The 17,837-nt window shown below is 45.8% G+C and overlaps 1 protein-coding gene across 3 annotated transcripts in view; it reads left to right on the forward strand.

Annotated features, from left to right (window-relative positions):
- The first annotated feature begins 13,917 nt into the window (after window positions 1-13,917).
- Window positions 13,918-17,837, forward strand: part of NEMP2 (nuclear envelope integral membrane protein 2) — a 56,802-nt gene continuing 52,882 nt past the window's right edge. For all 3 annotated transcript variants that reach the window (XM_030579961.1, XM_030579959.1, XM_030579960.1), the window contains exon 1: window positions 13,918-14,045. In XM_030579961.1, coding sequence (XP_030435821.1) covers window positions 13,958-14,045 — 88 coding nt within the window. In that variant the 5' untranslated portion in view covers window positions 13,918-13,957. The remainder of the gene's footprint in view (window positions 14,046-17,837) is intronic.

A 17,837-nucleotide genomic window follows, 5' to 3' on the forward strand; every position in this document is an offset into this window, starting at 1 on the left:
AAATTTTAGTTTATAGAAAGTACCCCACCCCTGACCACTGTGCTTTTACATTATTCTTTCTTGTCTTCGTGGGATACATGCCAGAATTGAAAAGACCCTATTTTGCCTGGTATGAAAGAAATGCAGGAACATCAGCAATTGTGCACTGCTACACTCAGGCTTCTGAAAATCCTCAGTTGTGATTACCTTATCTTAGTAAGCCAATTAAAGCTAATGTTGATAATATAAAAGGCTTGAATAACTGCAAACGGTTGTAAAAGCCTATGTGAGGCATGTCCTGTGTACCCCAAGCGACTGCAAGAACTGCAGTTATCAATGGACAAAATAACTGTACATCCTGGCTCTCCATAACTCTATACTTTATGCATGTACAAATACTCATTTTATTTATCTGTGTTTTATAGGTGGTTCCTTTAAGCAAATTACCTAATTTCAGGGACAGGCACTGGAAAGATTCCAACATAATGTGTGGCTGATTAAACCCATCAATTTCTTTATAGGTTTCAACAGCCGTTCACACATCTATACCACCACTACAAGTCATTCATACATTTAGTTACAGAAAAATGCAACAGCGAAAACATTCATAATAAGCTACGAAAGAAATATTTGAAAATAGCTACAACCTTTAGAAATAATCTGCTTGATAGCATGGAAGACGATAAGCCCATTATTTTAAAGCACTTGAAGAAAATGAACAGTACCTTTCACAGATACTTATGCACTAATTGTTAAGGGATATATGATGGCTATAAACTTGCTAATTAAGCATGAGTGTCTGTCACAACAAGAAAGACAGAAATTCTATCATCTCAAAACATCCATGACTTTTGAGTGCCACACTGGCATGCTGCACTACTATGAATGGGAAAGGAGTGAGTGAAGATCGTTACAAACTTTTTAAAAGTCTTAAGAGAACAGCCAAGGGCAAGGAATAGGCAGCAACACTAAACAGACTGCGGACAGATTATTGCTGGATTAGTAACATGAAGTCACAAGCACCTGCAGGTTTAAAAAAAAAAGTTTCAGAAAAGCCTCCACAAACTTTAAGGGCCAGAATGTAGCAGAAAGTCACAGGTCTCCTGTGTTGTTGGACGCACAACTCCTACTAGTTCTCCTCAGAGCAAGAACCATCCCTTCCAGTGGTATAATTTTCTCTCTCTGTATCTCTCCCACCATCTGCTTGGCTAAATCCAATGGCTGCTCTCTTGGGCAGAGAGTTTGTGTCCATGAAATCGCTCCCAGCACTCCTTTGAGTGCAGGGCCTGTGATTATACCTAATACTTGATTAGGATGTGCTGGGGGTGCATGATAGCTTCTTATCTCTCTTCTCCTCCTGAACATCTATGCAAGCACAGGGTACAATCCAGACCTAAGACCTCTATCAGAATATTTTAAAAAACCTTAGACCCTCAGGCAGGACTGAATAAAACAGAAAGATCAGTAAATAAGTACCCAGAAGAGAATAAGATGTCCCTATAACCTTTAACATACAGGCCAGATCTTCAGCTGGTAGAAATTGTTGTAGTCCTCGGGGAGAAGAGGAGGGTTCACAGAGTATCGGTTGGCTATAAAGTGCTTTAGTGTCTGCCAAACACATTCACGGCTTTTCAGAACTTTTGCTGTAAGTTTCGTGATTTATGACATGGTTACCATTACTCCTTCATGACTTTTCCAAAAATGTATCTTAATAATCAACCAACACAACCCCAATTATAATTATAATGTATTATTTCAAAATAAGAGACACTCTTTTCAAGAACCTCTTTACTACAAAACAACCTTCTTTGATCTAAAAATATGTGACAACCTCCTTTAATAATGCAAATATTTATCATTAATGTAGTCTTAACACACTGGAGCTAAAATATAATCCCAGGAAATAAAGGAAATTTGGAGACATTCATTCTTTACACATTTTCAAATGTTGTTAGCAAATCATTTTTCCAAGCATGTAATGTCAGGCTCCAGAATAATTAATAAACGCTACTACAGTAGAATCTCAGAGTTACGAACACCAGAGCTATGAACTGACTGTTCAAACACATGCCTCATTTGGAACCAAAAATACACAATCAGGCAGTAGCAGAGACAAGACACACAAAAAAAGCAAATACAGTACAGTTCTGTGTTAAATGTAAACTACTAAAAATATAAAGGGAAAGCAGCATTTTTTCTTCTGCATAGTAAAGTTTCAAAGCTATATTAAGTCAATGTTCAGTTGTAAACTTTTGAAAGAACAGCCCTAACATTTTGTTCACAGTTATGAACATTTCAGAGTTACGAATAATCTCCATTCCCAAGGTGTTTGGAACTCTGAGGTTCTACTGTATATTGATATAATAATAATGAAATCTGTTTATATGAATGCAGATCTGAAAATGCAAGGCAGAGAGCCATGCTATACGTCCATAAACAAGACAAACATTGTTCCTGTAGTATCTTAACAAAGCCAGACTATGTGTGATGTGAATTCTAATGGAAGCCAAGGTGGGTTTAGTTTTTCTGTTAGGTCTTGTTTTAGACAATATTTAAAACTAAACATCTTGTGAATGTAGTCCTCCCGAAAGCTGTTTGATTGACAGGTCTGGAGATGAAATCCTCTGTTTTGTCCCAGAACAGACACAGAATGATCACTGGCCCTGAAAGCCACTGCCTAGCCTTTCTGCTTCAATCATAAACTAGAGGGAACACCTTTAAGGTGAAAGCTGTTCAATTCCCATGCCTACTCAAGCCTTGGCCACTCTTCTGAGACTGCCAACAAGGGTGCCAACCAGGGTGGTGGAGTGTGATGTGCTTACTTATCAGCTAAAGCAGCAATTCAATTCACACAGACCATCAAAAACCATCAGGTAGTAACAGATTTTAGTAACTACTGGATTGGCCTGGACTGAAACCATTAGATTTGGGGCAAAAGGCTATATAATACCACATTGATAATTCTCTGAGTCATCTTGTATCATCTTGTGTCAATTTATAGCATCCCCATGTATTAACCCAGATTGTCTCCCATAAGGTTGAAGGTTACTCCATATACGGATCTCCCTGATCTGTTATACTCCTGCATGGAAGGGGCTCATTCACATCCATGATACAATCTTCTTCTCCTATACCCTGCAGAAGCCTCACCCTGGGACAACGTGCACCCCAAGCTTAAAGAGAAAAGATAACACAACATATGGTATATTTAAGAAGTACCTATGTGAAATGGATCCATGCAAGGTATATGTATCCAGCATACCAGTGCAATACAATCTGACTATAGCTTCAGAATCAAATGGATCACTTTCCAGGAAATATCCCAGAGGTTCATTCTGGCAGTTGCAGTATGTGACATTAAGGAAGGAGGATATCAATGTGAGGACTGCTTCATTGGATCTTTGAAGGATCATGGCCTCTGTTGATATCCAATCCACTTTCTGACCAATACCGCTCTTACTTACACCTAGCTCCTAATTTTACTTATGAAATTATGTTAAAAATGGTGAAATATTTGAAACACAAAGAAAGCATTACAGTCTTAATATCTCTGCTGTAATTGTTCCTGAAAAAAATATGCAGTCCTGGGTGCTTGAGGAACCACTTCTCCCACAGTGTCCATCCAAAGTTCTTCTTCACACAGTGCACAGTTGACTTGTGGAACTCCTTGCCTGAGGAGGTTGTGAAGGCTAGGACTATTACAGCATTTAAAAGAGAACTGGATAAATTCATGGAGGTTAAGTCCATTAATGGATATTAGCCAGGATGGGTAAGAAGGGTGTCCCTAGCCTCTGTTTGTCAGAAGGTGGAGATGGATGTCAGGAGAGAGATCACTTGATCATTGCCTGGTGGGTTCACTCCCTCTGGGGCACCAGGGGGCTCTGCGTTTTAATTTAATTTTAAATGAAACTTCTTAAACATTTTATAAACCTTATTTACTTTACATACAACAATAGTTTAGTTATACATTACAGATTTATAGAAAGAGACCTTCTAAAAACGTTAAAATATATTACTGGCACATGAAACCTTATATGAGAATGAATAAATGAAGACTTGGCACACCACTCCTGAAAGGTTGCCGACCTCTGATATAAGTATTTGGCACTCAGGTTAAATATGCAAAGAGTTGAGAGAAAAACACAGGGCGTAAGAGAGTGCAAATAACATGATCCATTTGCCTAATCAGTAAAAAGCGAAACTTTACTAACCTTTCAAAAATCATTTATATTGTTCAGTTCCAAACTGAACCTCAACATGCATTATGAAAGATATCTAGAGTATTTACATTTTAGAAGTAGTAAATATTTCTAACAGTGCAGAATCTGGCCCACAATCTATAAATATCAAGCATAGAAATTAGCATAAACTTACTGTAACAACAAGTAGCTCTACCTATTTTCTTGTAGATCATTTTTTCTCCCACAAAAAAGCACCACCATATTTTGGCTGAAAAATAGTTCAAACTAATGCACTTCTGAAAAGGTGGTTAGAGATTAACAAAATAGTGTGAAATGGCTCTTCTGACTATTTTTAACTATGAAAGCTCATTTAAATCAAATATAAAAAGACACCATAAAGTACTTGGTTATAAACTGTATTATTTGCAAGGGCACTTACGGAGCATGAATGATTTGTATTGTCAGAATAAACATTCAACAGAATACACAAAAGCATGTGATGTTGTTTAAAGGGAAATAAAGTAGCTCTCAATTCCAAATAAATGAAGGCAAAGACAGAAGTGTGCTTAAGCACATACAGAAACGGTGCTATTTTGATTACACGGGGCAAGCTCAAAGCAGAAAGGCTCTCTGTTTTGCCATTTTCTCTTGCTTTTCTACAAAGCCAAATACTAAGTACTTGGGTTACAAATCTCCTTTCACAGTCAAACCCACTTCCTTTGATGTTCACCTCCTACGAATGACACACAATCTAACAACCACCTGCCAGACCAGAGAAAAAGAGAATAGTGGTAGAGCTAACAAACCTGTACCACTGGTTCTGGACAAAAAGTTAAAACATTCTGTAAATGCAAACAAATTATACTATTTGCTGATGTCAAAAGAGAAAAGGTGGAGGAGGGAGGGGAAAAAAGAGGAAATGACCAGAGAAAGAGCCCTTAGTCATCTTGACTTTGTGTAGTGATTTCAACTGAGGGTTGAAATTAGAATCCTCTGCTAGGTTTTAAGAGCTATGCAATAGGCTGTAAAATACATTTTAACAAATCATTGCATCACAATAGTTGGGAATGGACAGACTTATTGAATCCTCCTGCAAAGGCAGTTTATACTCTTCACCAACCCCACAACAGAGAATATTTCAGATGTTAAAATTTTTTTAAAGCTTATATTAAAATTATCTAAAACACGGATTAATGAAAAAGTTTCTATTCATCTAGGTATAATGCTTAAATTATCCAAAAGTAGCAAGTTTGGTTTAAAAAGTCATAAAATGCATAGAGTTAATTATCTGCAATATCCCAAATTGAGGATCTTAACTGAAAGGTCAAGAAGAAGAGATGCTGGCAGAATGGCTGAGGTCTTTAAGGGAGAGTTGAAAAGGAATTCAGTGTTATACCAAAAATTGTATTAACTTTTCCAACAGTTGCATGCAATCATTGCAGATGATATGATCTTATTTTAGGGAAGTCTCAAATATTGGGTGATTGATGTAACATAGCCTTATGGAAAATTCAGATGGGGAAAAAAACCCATTGTGTCCAGCTGCGGCAGGACCCTGACAGAGGATTAAACAAATACTAAAACTGATGCTACACTTGATTGGATGTGTGCTTGCTGTTAGTTACCTGAGTTTCCCATCAGGGATTATTGTGGGATCCCCAGTTGCTTCAGAGGATCATATAACAACAGTGTGTCCAGAGTAATTTAATCTTATCTTCATTTGGTCCAGAGGATTCTGAAAAGCAGCAGTGAAAACTAAAATGACTCTGGGGAGTTTTCACCCTGCTGCAGCTTGGGAAAGCCATGAGAAGCAGCCAATGCTCAGGAGACATCATGGAACAGCACTGCACTCGTTTATACTTGATTCCCATTTGAAAGGTTCTCTTTGTCACCCATAAAAGATAAAACTCACTTTTTGCATAATAAAAGCTTAGATGCTGAAGAAGTCGATGGCCCTCACCTCAGAAATCTTCCAACTCACCATGGCCTCTTAGGCCATGTCTACATCTAAAATTTTGCAGCGCTGGTAGTTACAGCTGTATTAGTACAGCTGTATAGGGCTAGCGCTGCAGAGTGGCCACACTTACAGCAACCAGCGCTGCAAGTGGTGTTAGATGTGGCCACACTGCAGCGCTGTTGGGCGGCTTCAAGGGGGGGTTCGGGGAATGGGAGAGCAAACCGGGAAAGGAGACCAGCTTCGCCGCGGTTTGCTCTCGCGTTCCCCGAACCCCTCTGCAAACCGCAGGGAAGGAGACCAGCTTGCTCGGGGTTCGGGGAACGAGAGAGCAAACCGGGAAAGGAGACCAGCTTCACCGCGGTTTGCTCTCGCGTTCCCGAACCCCCTGCAAACCGCAGGGAAGGAGACCTGCTTGCTCGGGGTTCCGGGAACGAGAGAGCAAACCGGGAAAGGAGACCCGCTTCGCCGCGGTTTGCTCTCGCGTTCCCGGAGCCACCCAGCAAACCGCAGGGAAGGAGACCTGCTTGCTCGGGGTTCCGGGAACGAGAGAGCAAACCGGGAAAGGAGACCCGCTTCGCCGCGGTTTGCTCTCGCGTTCCCGAACCCCCTGCAAACCGCAGGGAAGGAGACCTGCTTGCTCGGGGAACGGGAGAGCAAACCGCGGCGAAGCTGGTCTCCTTTCCCGGTTTGCTCTCGCGTTCCCGAACCCCCCTGCAAACCGCAGGGAAGGAGACCTGCTTGCTCGGGGTTCCGGGAACGCGAGAGCAAGCTGGGGAAGGAGACCAGCTTGATTACCAGAGGCTTCCTCCTTCCACGGAGGTCAAGAAAAGCGCTGGTAAGTGTTTACATTGGATTACCAGCGCTGGATCACCAGCGTTGGATCCTCTACACCCGAGACAAAACGGGAGTACGGCCAGCGCTGCAAACAGGGAGTTGCAGCGCTGGTGATGCCCTGCAGATGTGTACACCTTCAAAGTTGCAGCGCTGTAACTCCCTCACCAGCGCTGCAACTTTCTGATGTAGACAAGCCCTTAGGTTTTTTATGCCACACCTTAAGATCCTCTCTACCCACCACTGAAGGTTACTATTCAACAGCACACCACACACAGTTAAGGAAGTGTATCTAACTGGAATTGTACAGGGAGTGTATTGAATCAGAATAGAATGGTCCAAATTGGAATGTGCCCAAGACACCAGCATTAACAATACTGCAAAATGTACCACAGAAATTTTAGTCACCACAGATAGGGATGGTAAAAGAAACTAGAAAGTTAGACTACGATAGTGGTATTTGAGCTCCTGATGCCACAGCCTGGACCTTGATTTTATATCTCATCAAAACGAGAGCACAAGGTCTTCTACACTGATGTACTGTTTGGCTCAGTATTGGCTGAGAGTCTATTGAATCATCAACATCATTGCCTGCAACACTTACATTTTCTCTAGCTGTCTCCCAACCAAATATTCTAATCCTGCTCAGTCCTATTAATCTTATAAGGTATGGTGAGGGAACATCTTCAGCTAGTATGGCCGAAAGCAGTAAATAACTTCCTCCATTCTTTCATACCATATTTGTAAATAAATGTATTTTAAAAAAATCATTTGCCTTTAAGCCTGGACACCACGCTTTAGCTAGGGCAGGGTTGGGCAAACTTTTTGGCCATATCTGGATGGGGAAATTGTATGCAGGGCCATGAATGTAGGGCTGGGGTTGGGGTGCAGGAGGGGATGTGGTGTGCAGGAAGGGGCAAGGGGCTGGGGTGCAGAAGGGGGCTCAGAACAGGAAGCTGGGGTGTAGGAGGGGGTGCAGAGTGCGGGAGGGGGCTCAGGGTAGGGGGTTGGGGTGCAGGATGGGTACAGCAGGAAGCTCAAGGCAGGGAGTTAGGGGGCTCAGGGCAGAGATTCAGGTGTGGGCTCCAGCCTGGCACTGCTTACCTTGAGTGGTTCCGGGGTGGCAGTGGTGCGCAGCAGGGTTAAGGCAGGCTCCCTACCTGCCCTGATCCTGTGCTGCTCCTGGAAGTGGCTAGCATGTCCGGCAGTGGCTCATGGGGGTGGGGCAGTTGGCCCCGCTGCATGCTGCCCTCGCCTGTAGAGACCACCCCCAAAGCTCCCATTGGTCGCGGTACCCCATTCCTGGCCAATGGGAGCTGCGGTGGGTGATGTCTGCAGGCGAGGGCAGCGCATGGAGCCCTCTACCCCACCCCAGGGGCCGCAGGGATGAGGTGCCAGCTGCTTCCAGGAGTGGCGTGGGGTCAGGGCAGGCAGGGAGCCTGCCTTAGCCCCGCTGCGCCACAGGGCTGGTAATCCAGCATGCCAGACTGAAAGCCCTGATGGGCCAGATCTGGCTCACAGGCCACAGTTTGCCCTCTCCTGAGCTAGAGCAAATTTAAAAGTTTATTAGCATTACAACTGAGGTCAAACACCCTGAAAATAAGAGTTGCAAATAGGAGATGATTACATCCTTAACTGTAACAACACTAGCAGACACCACCATAACAGAATTATAGCCTCTTTTATCAAGGAATACTTAGTGTGGTTGAATACTGTCTAATTGATATTGTACCGTGCTTGATTGAATATGTTCTCCTTGTAAAAGTTTCTAATAGTTTTTGACACAGTGTGGACCCCTAAAGCTACATTTTACTTCTGATTCATACTGACTGACTGTAACCCTAATACACTTATTCAAGGTTACCTAGCACTGAAGTGCAAAGAGCTCTAGGAATGAAAATGCAAAGGCAGAAAATTGAACACAGATCTGCTCTCTCAGAAAAAAAAAAGTCAAATAGGTTAACATAGAATATCTCAAATCAAAAATCTGAGAGTGATTCCTTTAATAAATGTTGCTATTAACAAACCAGTTCTGTTAATAAATATAACTGAGAGATGTCATATTTATAGGAATTGATTCATTACATGAATAAACATAACTAACATGTCCAACATTTCAGCCATGACTTCAGTTGTGACAGAGAAGATGATAAAGGCAATCTTACAAATATCCAAATTGGATAAAGACCGTTGAAGAAACAAAACTATTGGTGGCTCCTTTCTTTAGAGTCTGAAGTTCATGTTTAGTAGATCAAAGATATTGCACATTGTATCTAATGTAAACTATTTTGGGTCATATTCACCACTGCCTTGAAACTTGCAAGGTAGAATCCACATTTATATCTGTGCTGAGTGAGTGCAAAGTGGGTGTAAAAGGCTACCAAATCAGAATGACAGTGCTTAACCACCCACTTGGCACAGGTGTAAATGACTAGACAAGGTGCAAGGCAGTGGGCAGGCCTTGTATATGTTAAAAAAAGCCAAGATAAAAAACAATATTGGCCATGAAGGAAAGGGGTTAGCTATTCAAGGGTCTGATCCAATTCTCATTGAATGCAATGGACTTCCCCCAGTGACTCCACTGAGAATTGGATCAGGTGCTAAATAATCCAGATTTAAAAAAAAAAAAGGCCATGACCATCTGGCACACATTAATTGTGCAGTGACAAAAAGTATGAAATCTGACAAAACAGAACGTAAAGGACAAATAAAGGATTGGCTATAAAATTAGCCATTAGTAATGCCAAAAAGTCTTGACCTATTCGTGCTTATTGATTTTCACAGTATATGATAAAAGAAAACATTTTACAGACACATAAACAAATGCTTAAACATCCTTCTTGCTCTCCAGCCACATCCTCACATCTTGCCCTGAGTTGCGGATGACCTGTGAAGCAAGAGAGAAGAGTAGCGCACTTGTGGTGGAGAACTCAGACTGCATCTGACCGAGCAAAGATTTTGATAGGTCAGACTAAAGGTTTTTTAGAAGTCTTCTGCTGTGGCTATGAAGGAGGCAAAGAAAAGTTTCTTTGTCTACACCATAGCATCTGCAAAATCTCACTCAGGAGATTGCTTCTTGGGGGGCAGAGGGCCTGGTTAATCTGTGCTGTCTCAGCTTGGTGGCTGACACAAGCGTCCCCTTTAATGAGGAAATCTTGTTTCTTTCCAAATAGAATTGTGTGGATCCAGACCAAACTTTGTGTGTCCGGAGAGGAAAGGGGAGAGTGTGCAGAATAACAGATTGAGAAGACAAATACTAAATCCTCTGTGCCTGAGTTTTGGCTGGTTTCTCAAACTGAGGTGCTGAAGTGGTGAAAGCACGTCATGCCAGCTCCTGTGCTTTGGATCCAAGCCCAGTCCTATCTTGGCTCTTGAAGATCAGTTGAGAAGAACTGAGTCCATTGTTGGTGAAGACTGTCAACATTTCTTTTGGGGAGGACAGAGTGGGGGTGATGTCCCGCCTGGAAGCTTTTCTATTTGACACTGACCATGTGATCCATTCTTACCCAACATGTGATCTGTTTTTAACATGCATAATGTTAAGCATTTGCAGAATCAGGCTCTAAAAAGACCAAAAACTGATGAGGGGAGGGAAATGGAATGTAATATACAAGCAAAGGACCCAATCCTGTTAACACTTGCACACTTTAATGGGAGCTAACGTGAACTTTTCAGAACTTCAACGGGACGGCTCATGAGAGTAAAGTTAAGCATGTGTGCAGGGCCTTACACTGTAAATTCTTTGGTGCAAATTCTTTGATTTTTTCATATACGTTTTAATAGCACTTAATGAAATAGGTACCTGAATAGGTCTTTTTGGTATTAATTAACAATGATAAATAATTAATACCCCATTTCTTTTTTTAAATATGTATTTAACACATAGGGAAACTGAGATACAGAGACAGAACCAAATCCTGTTGATGCCCTGTCCTGTGCTTTAACTACAGGATCATGTATGCACCTGATTCTGCTCCATTAAAGTAGGGTTGCCAGGTGTCTGGTTTTCAACAGGAACACCTCGTCGAAAAGGGACCTTGGTGGCTCCAGTCAGCACTAGTCCCTACCTATCCTGGCACCGCGCTGTGCCCCAGAAGCAACCAGCAGGTCTGGTTTCAGGGTGAGGGAGCATGGGGTTCCGCATGCTGCCTGAGACCCACTCCAAACCCCCTCATCCACTTCAAACCCTTCAGCCCCAGCCCAGAGCCCATACCCCCTCGTGCACCCCAACTCCCTGCCTCAACCTGCAGCCCCCTCCCACACTCCAAATCCCTCGGCCCCACCCCCCAGCCTGGAGCCCCCTCTTGGACCCCAAACCCCTCATCCCCACCACAGAACCCGCACCTCCAGCAGGAGCCCTCACCCTCTCCCACACTCCAACTCCCTGCCCCAGCCCAGAGCCCCCTCCTGCACCCTGAACTCCTCATTTCTTCCCCCACCCTGGATCCCGCACCCATAATTAGAGCCCTCACCCCCCTCACACCACACTCTTTGCCCCAGCTCAGTGAAAGTGAGTGAAGGTGTGGAAGAGTGAATCACCAAGGGAGGGGGAATGTAGTGAGTGGGGGGCAGAGCCTCAGGGAAAGTGTGGGGCAGGGCTAGGATGTTCAGTTTTGTGTGATTAGAAAGTTAGCAACCCTATACTAAAGACAATAAGAGTTTTGCCACTGGTTTCGCTGGGAGCAGCATCAGGCCCTACCTGAAGACTAGCCAGGAGGCGGAGAAGAGTCCTGAGAAATAACAATTCTGTTTTCATGCAAGTGTCCCTACCATTGGGAAAAAAAATGAGTTACAAAATATAACATATAAAACAGAATGTCTCCTAAACAGAATGTTTTTCAAAGTTTTCCCTAAAGTATCATCTGCTCTTTAACCTCCTTATTACTACATTGTCTAAAGTTTAAAATACATGTAGCTCAGAGACTTCTTGCAAATTATTCCAATTCAAATCCAACTGTTTCCCAACATGTCAAAACAAAGTTAAATAACAAAACTAGAGTTAAATAACAAACAGTGAGACAGAAATATTAAAAGATTAAGACAAGAAAAGATACATAATTGAGTGAGACTGAAGTAAAATGGACAGTTGATGAGACAAAGCCTGTTCTAGATGATAATAGCTGCAAAGAAAGTGGGTCTCATGTCAACAGTGATGAGACTCTTTCAAAAAAGACAGAGGAAGCCAGTGCTAAAACTGGAAATAGGGAAGAAGATAGACAAAGTCCATGTGCTCTATAGCACCACAGTGTAGACACTTCTTATACCTGAGAGGGGTTTGTCCATTGATGTAATTAATCCATCCCTCCATGAGGTAGTAACTAGGTTGACTGAAGAATTCTCCCACTGACCTAGCCCAGTCTACACCAGGAGTTATGTCAACCTAACTATGGCACACAGGGCCATTCCTACCCATACACAAACTACGCAGCTGCCTAGGGCACTAGGAAATTTGGGGCACCCTATGCGGCTGCATGCTGCATCCAGCTCCAGCGGCCAGCCCGATCCCCTGGATGGCTGAGCTGGCCCCTTGTGGGCTATGCACAGCAAGGCCCATGAAGCTGTCTCAGCCCCTGCCCCTGCTCTGCCCCACCTTGTCTCTTCCCGCCCCCACTCTGCCCCTCCCTCCCAACCCCATACCCTGAGTTATGCGTCCTGGGGGACTACAGCAGGGTCAGGGTCATGGTCGGGCCCACCCTGCGCTCATTGGGTGGTGGGAAGTGGAGCGATCGGGCCCCAACCATGCTGCGAGTGCTGGGAGGTGGTTCCCCCTCTTTCCCCAAGCCTGGGAACCGGGGGAGCGGAGCGAAGCAGGTTGGGGCTGGGGTGGTAGGAAGTGGAGCAACCCATTAGTGTGGGGGTGGGCCCAACTCCTGCTGCCTCCCTGCACTGGCTGCTCCTGCCTCCCAAAGCCCTTGGGCACAGACTCCCACCGCAGAGGCCTGGGGTGCCCCTCCCGGAGGCCCAGGGCCGGTCCCCCTGCAGGGGGGCTACATAGGGCACCACAATCTCTAGGGATGGCCCTGATGGCACACAGATCACAAGATCTTTTACAGCCTGTGCAATGTAACTAGGTCAATCTAATTTTTGAGTGTCGCCCAGGTTTGAGAAAGCCAGGACCAATCTGTTACATGATTTTAAGCATAAGGAAGGAATTTTTGAAGTAGATCCTGAAATAAATAGGAAGCTGTGGACTGGAGCAAAAAAGGACATTCAGCAGACACATACAGATGTTCTGTTGAACAAAACAGAGATGAACTCAACCCAGAACATGAAATTCAAACCCTTCCAACTCCAGGGTATTGGGATGTGCTTCCAGGGCAGATCTAGGGTTGTCAGCCCTTCAGAATTGCCCCGGAGTCTCCAGGAATTAAAGATTATTTTTTAATTAAAGACTATCATGTAATGAAACCTTCAGGAACACATCCAACCACAAATGGAAACCCCAGCCAGATCCAAAGCCATCAGGGCCCTATCTTCCGGTTCGGGTGTGACCAAACCCTCAGGTGAACAGCAGGGGAGAATTCAGCGCGGCCACACTCACAGCCCAGCCCCTGCTCTGGCGGGACCCCACACACCGTCCGGGCCACTCAGGTGAGGCGCAAAGGTTTCAACGTTTCCCTTCCACAGCAGCTGCGGACACCTCCCCTCTCCGAGGCTCCCCGGGGACACTGAGTCCGCCCCCTCGAGAAACAGCGGGAGCGCGATCTGCGGCCGAGGCAGTTGCTAGGGGACTGCGAGCCTGAGCAGCCGCACAGCTCCCGCGGCTGCGGACCCCGCCCCTCCCGGGCTTCCCCAGCCTGGCGCCCGCCCGCCCGCCCGCCTCAGAGGCGGGGCCGCCCCTTCCAGACCCAGCCAGCCGATCGCCTCGGCCCGGCCTCCCGCTGCTGCCGTTCGCAGCCAGGCGGAGAGGCGGGCCCCGCGGCGCCGGCCCATCCATCGGCCCGGGCTCGTGGCGTCTCGGCTGCCGGCTCCAGGTTCCGACGCGCCCCTTCAAACGGCGGCGGGGCCGATGCAGCCTGCGGGCTTTCCGCTGCGGTTCCTCTTCCTCCTCTCGCTGGCCAAGGCGGCCAGGGCGAGCGGGGCGGCGGCGGGAGCAGGTAACGCCTGGGGCGGGGGTGTCTTCAGCCATCCCAGTGCAGCCGCAGCCGCAGCCGCGCGGGGCCCAGCGGAGCCGCCCTGGGCCGACGGGGGTTCCGCGAAGTCCCGGGCTCTCGCCGGTCGCCCCTCTCCAGGGAGCGCGATCTGCCTGAAGCGCGAACCCGGGAGCAGCCCAGCGGAGCGGGCGTTTGGCCGCTTCATGTTATTTCTTGGGCAGGGCAGCGGGGGTGCCGGGCATACACGGGGGCGGAGATTCCGCAGAGGAGGCTGGGACGTGCCCCACATGTGAGAGAAACTTAGGTTCTGTATAAAAATCCACGTGAAGCAGGTTTGTGCCCCCCCGCGCCCACCCGCACAAAGGTTTTATGAAACGCACCGCACGTCCGGTGATTCACATTGTTAGTACAGTCATTCTTCAAAGGTAAAAAGACACATTGTCGAAAAGAAAAATCGGCAGTTCTGTAAATAAAATGTAATAATGGAGTCTCCTCTCCACTCTTAGCTCTTCGAGCATCACACTTTTTATCTGCCCTTAGATGCACCCTGGCCAGCTTATTTCCATTGAACCAGTTCCACAGTTTTGACCAACCAGTGCAACTGTAGAAAGACTGACTGGACTGGGCAGGAGTCCTGGCTTTTGACTCATTAAAGGCCACCAGGAGAATTTTCTGTCTTCTAACTTCTGCAGACTTTCCACTTGTCTGTTCTTGATCTCTCCCACCTATTTATACAAAGTGAGCCAAGATTTATTCAGACTTTTAGCGAGGAATATTGCCATTGTCACAGAACCTTTTGGTTTACAACACGCATAAGATGTGAAATTGTGGCTGTATGTTCATTGCCTTTACTTGTGATGGAGGGACCCATTTAGGGGTCCAAAGTTCAAGTTCTAATAGAACTAGCAGAAAATAAAAGTTCCAGCCTAGTGTCTAGGGAGGTGCTATCCTTCTGCTAGCTTTATAAAAGACCCAACTCTAATGTTTGCTGTTTTCCTTCTTCTATTGACCAGGTAGGAAATAGCCTTACTATAATTATTCCAGTCAAGGTAACTCTGCCAGAGATAGTGACTGGGGCAATGTCTACACTGCCAAGTTTTTTCACCAGAAGTTATGCCACTTTTATTAAAGCACTTTACTTAAACCGCTGTTGCATGTCCACACTATGCTCTTTGTGTTGCTGGAGCACATCCACACTAGCAGTTCTTTCAACAGTGCACTATAGATAGCTATCCCTCTGTTCAACTGGGCACAAGGTGCTCATGGAAGGGTTTGCAATGCCTCATGGGATAGGTACAGCATCCCTTGTTGCAAGTTTCTCAGTCTCATTGTTCCATGGGCATCCTAATAGATTTCCAGCCATTATGTGTGACAGGGTGGATGTGTGAGTGTGGAGGGGAAACAGACCGTATGTGCTGGGGGAGGGTGAATGTTGGCATACTATCTTGTAAGTTCAGTAAGCCAGGGGAAGCAACCAGTCCTGAGGCAGGGGGAGGGGGAACCCTGACATCAGCCCCTGCCTTCCTCCCTGGCTCTGCACAGCTCAGAGTCTGGCTGTCTCTCTCACACACACACCTGCCTGGCTCTTGTGTTCAATGTGGGAGACAGCAGGAGCATTCTGCATTAATGGTAGGGTTGCCAACTGTCTAATCGCACAAACCCAAACACCCTTGCCCTGCCCCTTTCCTTGCACCTTCTCCAAGGCCATGACCTTGCCTCACGCCTCTGGGTCCCCAGCCCCACTCCTCTCCCTCTGTCTCTCGCTCTCCTGCACCCTCACTTTCACTAGGCTGGGACAAGCTGGGGATGGTGGAGGCCAAAGGGTTTGGAATGTGCAAGGGGGCTCTGGACTGAGCCTAGGGCAGGGGTTTGGGGTGTGGAGGGGGTGAGGTGCAGGCTCCAGGAGGGAGGTTGGGTGTGGGATGGGGCTGGGGTTGGGGTGCAGGAGAGAGTGTGGTCTCTGGGAGAGAGTTTGGGTGGGGGTGGAAGCTCTGGGCTGAGCCTGGGGCAGTGGGTTGGGGTGCGGGAGAGGGTTGGGGCATGAGAAAGGGTTTGGGGTGCAGGCTCTGGCTGGGCAGCGCTTACCTCAGGTAGCGCCCTCAAGCAGCAGCATGTCTGACAGCAGCTCTTGGGCTTAGGGGTGGCCAGGTGGCTCAGCAGGCACCACCCTCACAGCTTCCATTGGCCACGGTTCCCCATTCCCGGCCAATGGGAGCTTTGGAGTTGTCGCTTGGGGCAGGGGCAGCGCGCAGAGGCCCCCTAGCCACGCCTCTGCCTATGAGCTGCTGCAAGACATGCCAGGAGCGGCACAGAGCCAGGGCAAGCAGGGAGCCTGCCTTAGCCCTGCTGGACTTTTAGAGGCTTAAAATCTCCCATATTCGCTTCAGTAGCGTCTGGGAGATTGAGCCTGATTCTGGGAGACTCCCGGCCAAACCAGGAGGGTTGGCAACCCCAGTTAACGATTTGCTCTTTGTTTCCCCAGAGCAGAGCAGCACAGCACACTGGTTGTCAGAATGGAGTTTTGAAAGTGGAGAGGTGCATGCCTGCAGGGCTGCTGAGTTCAAAACAATGAGAAGAGTGGTCACTTCAGGCATTGTGAGACACCTCTAAAGGCCAATGATAGCGATAAAAGCAAGGTGTTTATATTGGCACTTTGGCAATAAAATCTTTGCACAAAAAGCCTTATCACTATCATTGAGGTGGTTTTATTAAAATGCTGCAACTAAGGCATTTTGTCACAAAAAGTGCCTTTGGACTCTGTACACCTCTGCAATTTCATCGCCAAAAACTGTCTTGACAAAAAAACTTGGCAGTGTAGACCAGCTCTGGGATAATAGGTTCCATCCCTTCAGAAGATCCAGACTACATCCCAAATCAGGCATTTTTCAGAGAGAAGGCAAGCTTCTAGAGGTTCAAAGGTAGTGGAAGCAGATTGCCTCCAGTCAGTACTGGCCAAGGGGAATCTCCTAGAGTTTCTAAAATTTCCACTTCTACCTAAAATAGCATTGCCCTGTAGAAAGATCCAGAGGCCGGAAGCCAACAAATCTCTTAGAATCAATATTTTTCTATTATGTTTATTTCTGAATTAGAACAATAGGTATCATCCCATTCACAACCTGAAATGGTTACATCTATTTGTCTTAACCCCCCCAACCCCAGCCAAGTTCAATATACAGCCTATCTATTCAACCATCTTTGCTGTGACTCTTGAGGATTTCCTAGTCCCACAGAACTTCAAGAGATAATAGTGGTGTGGTATAAGCTACATGTGGGGAAAATATTTAACAATGGGCTCTTCAGTCTAGCAGAGAAAAGTATAACACAAGCCAATGACTGGTAGGTGAAGTTAGAAAAATTCAAATGGAAAATAAGGCATACATTTTTGACAATGAAAGTACTTAACCATTGGAACAATTTCCCAAGAGTTGTGATGGATTTTCCATCACTGACAAGTTTTAAATCAAGATTGAGTGTTTTACTATAAGCTCCGCTCCAGGAATTATTTTGTGGAAGAAGTTCTCTGGCTTGTGTTGTACAGGAGGTCAGATTAGATGATCACAGTGCTGCCTTCTGGCCTCAGAATCTGTAAATCTAGTTGATTCTGCCTAGGCGAGCTGCATGGTAGACTGCCACTGTTCATACAACAGCTCCCATAAAATGGGTGCTAACAGTGGCAGCATTTAAAGAATCAGGAAAATGCAGTACTTCCTTACTTGACTCATTGCTAGCTCCTCCTTTCTGAATGCTCAGTTTGCTATACACAAGACACTGGAACTTTTTGGAACCTGTAGTGAA

Source organism: Gopherus evgoodei, chromosome 11 (genome assembly GCF_007399415.2).
Source record: "Gopherus evgoodei ecotype Sinaloan lineage chromosome 11, rGopEvg1_v1.p, whole genome shotgun sequence".
NCBI classification, from domain to species: Eukaryota; Metazoa; Chordata; order Testudines; family Testudinidae; genus Gopherus; species Gopherus evgoodei.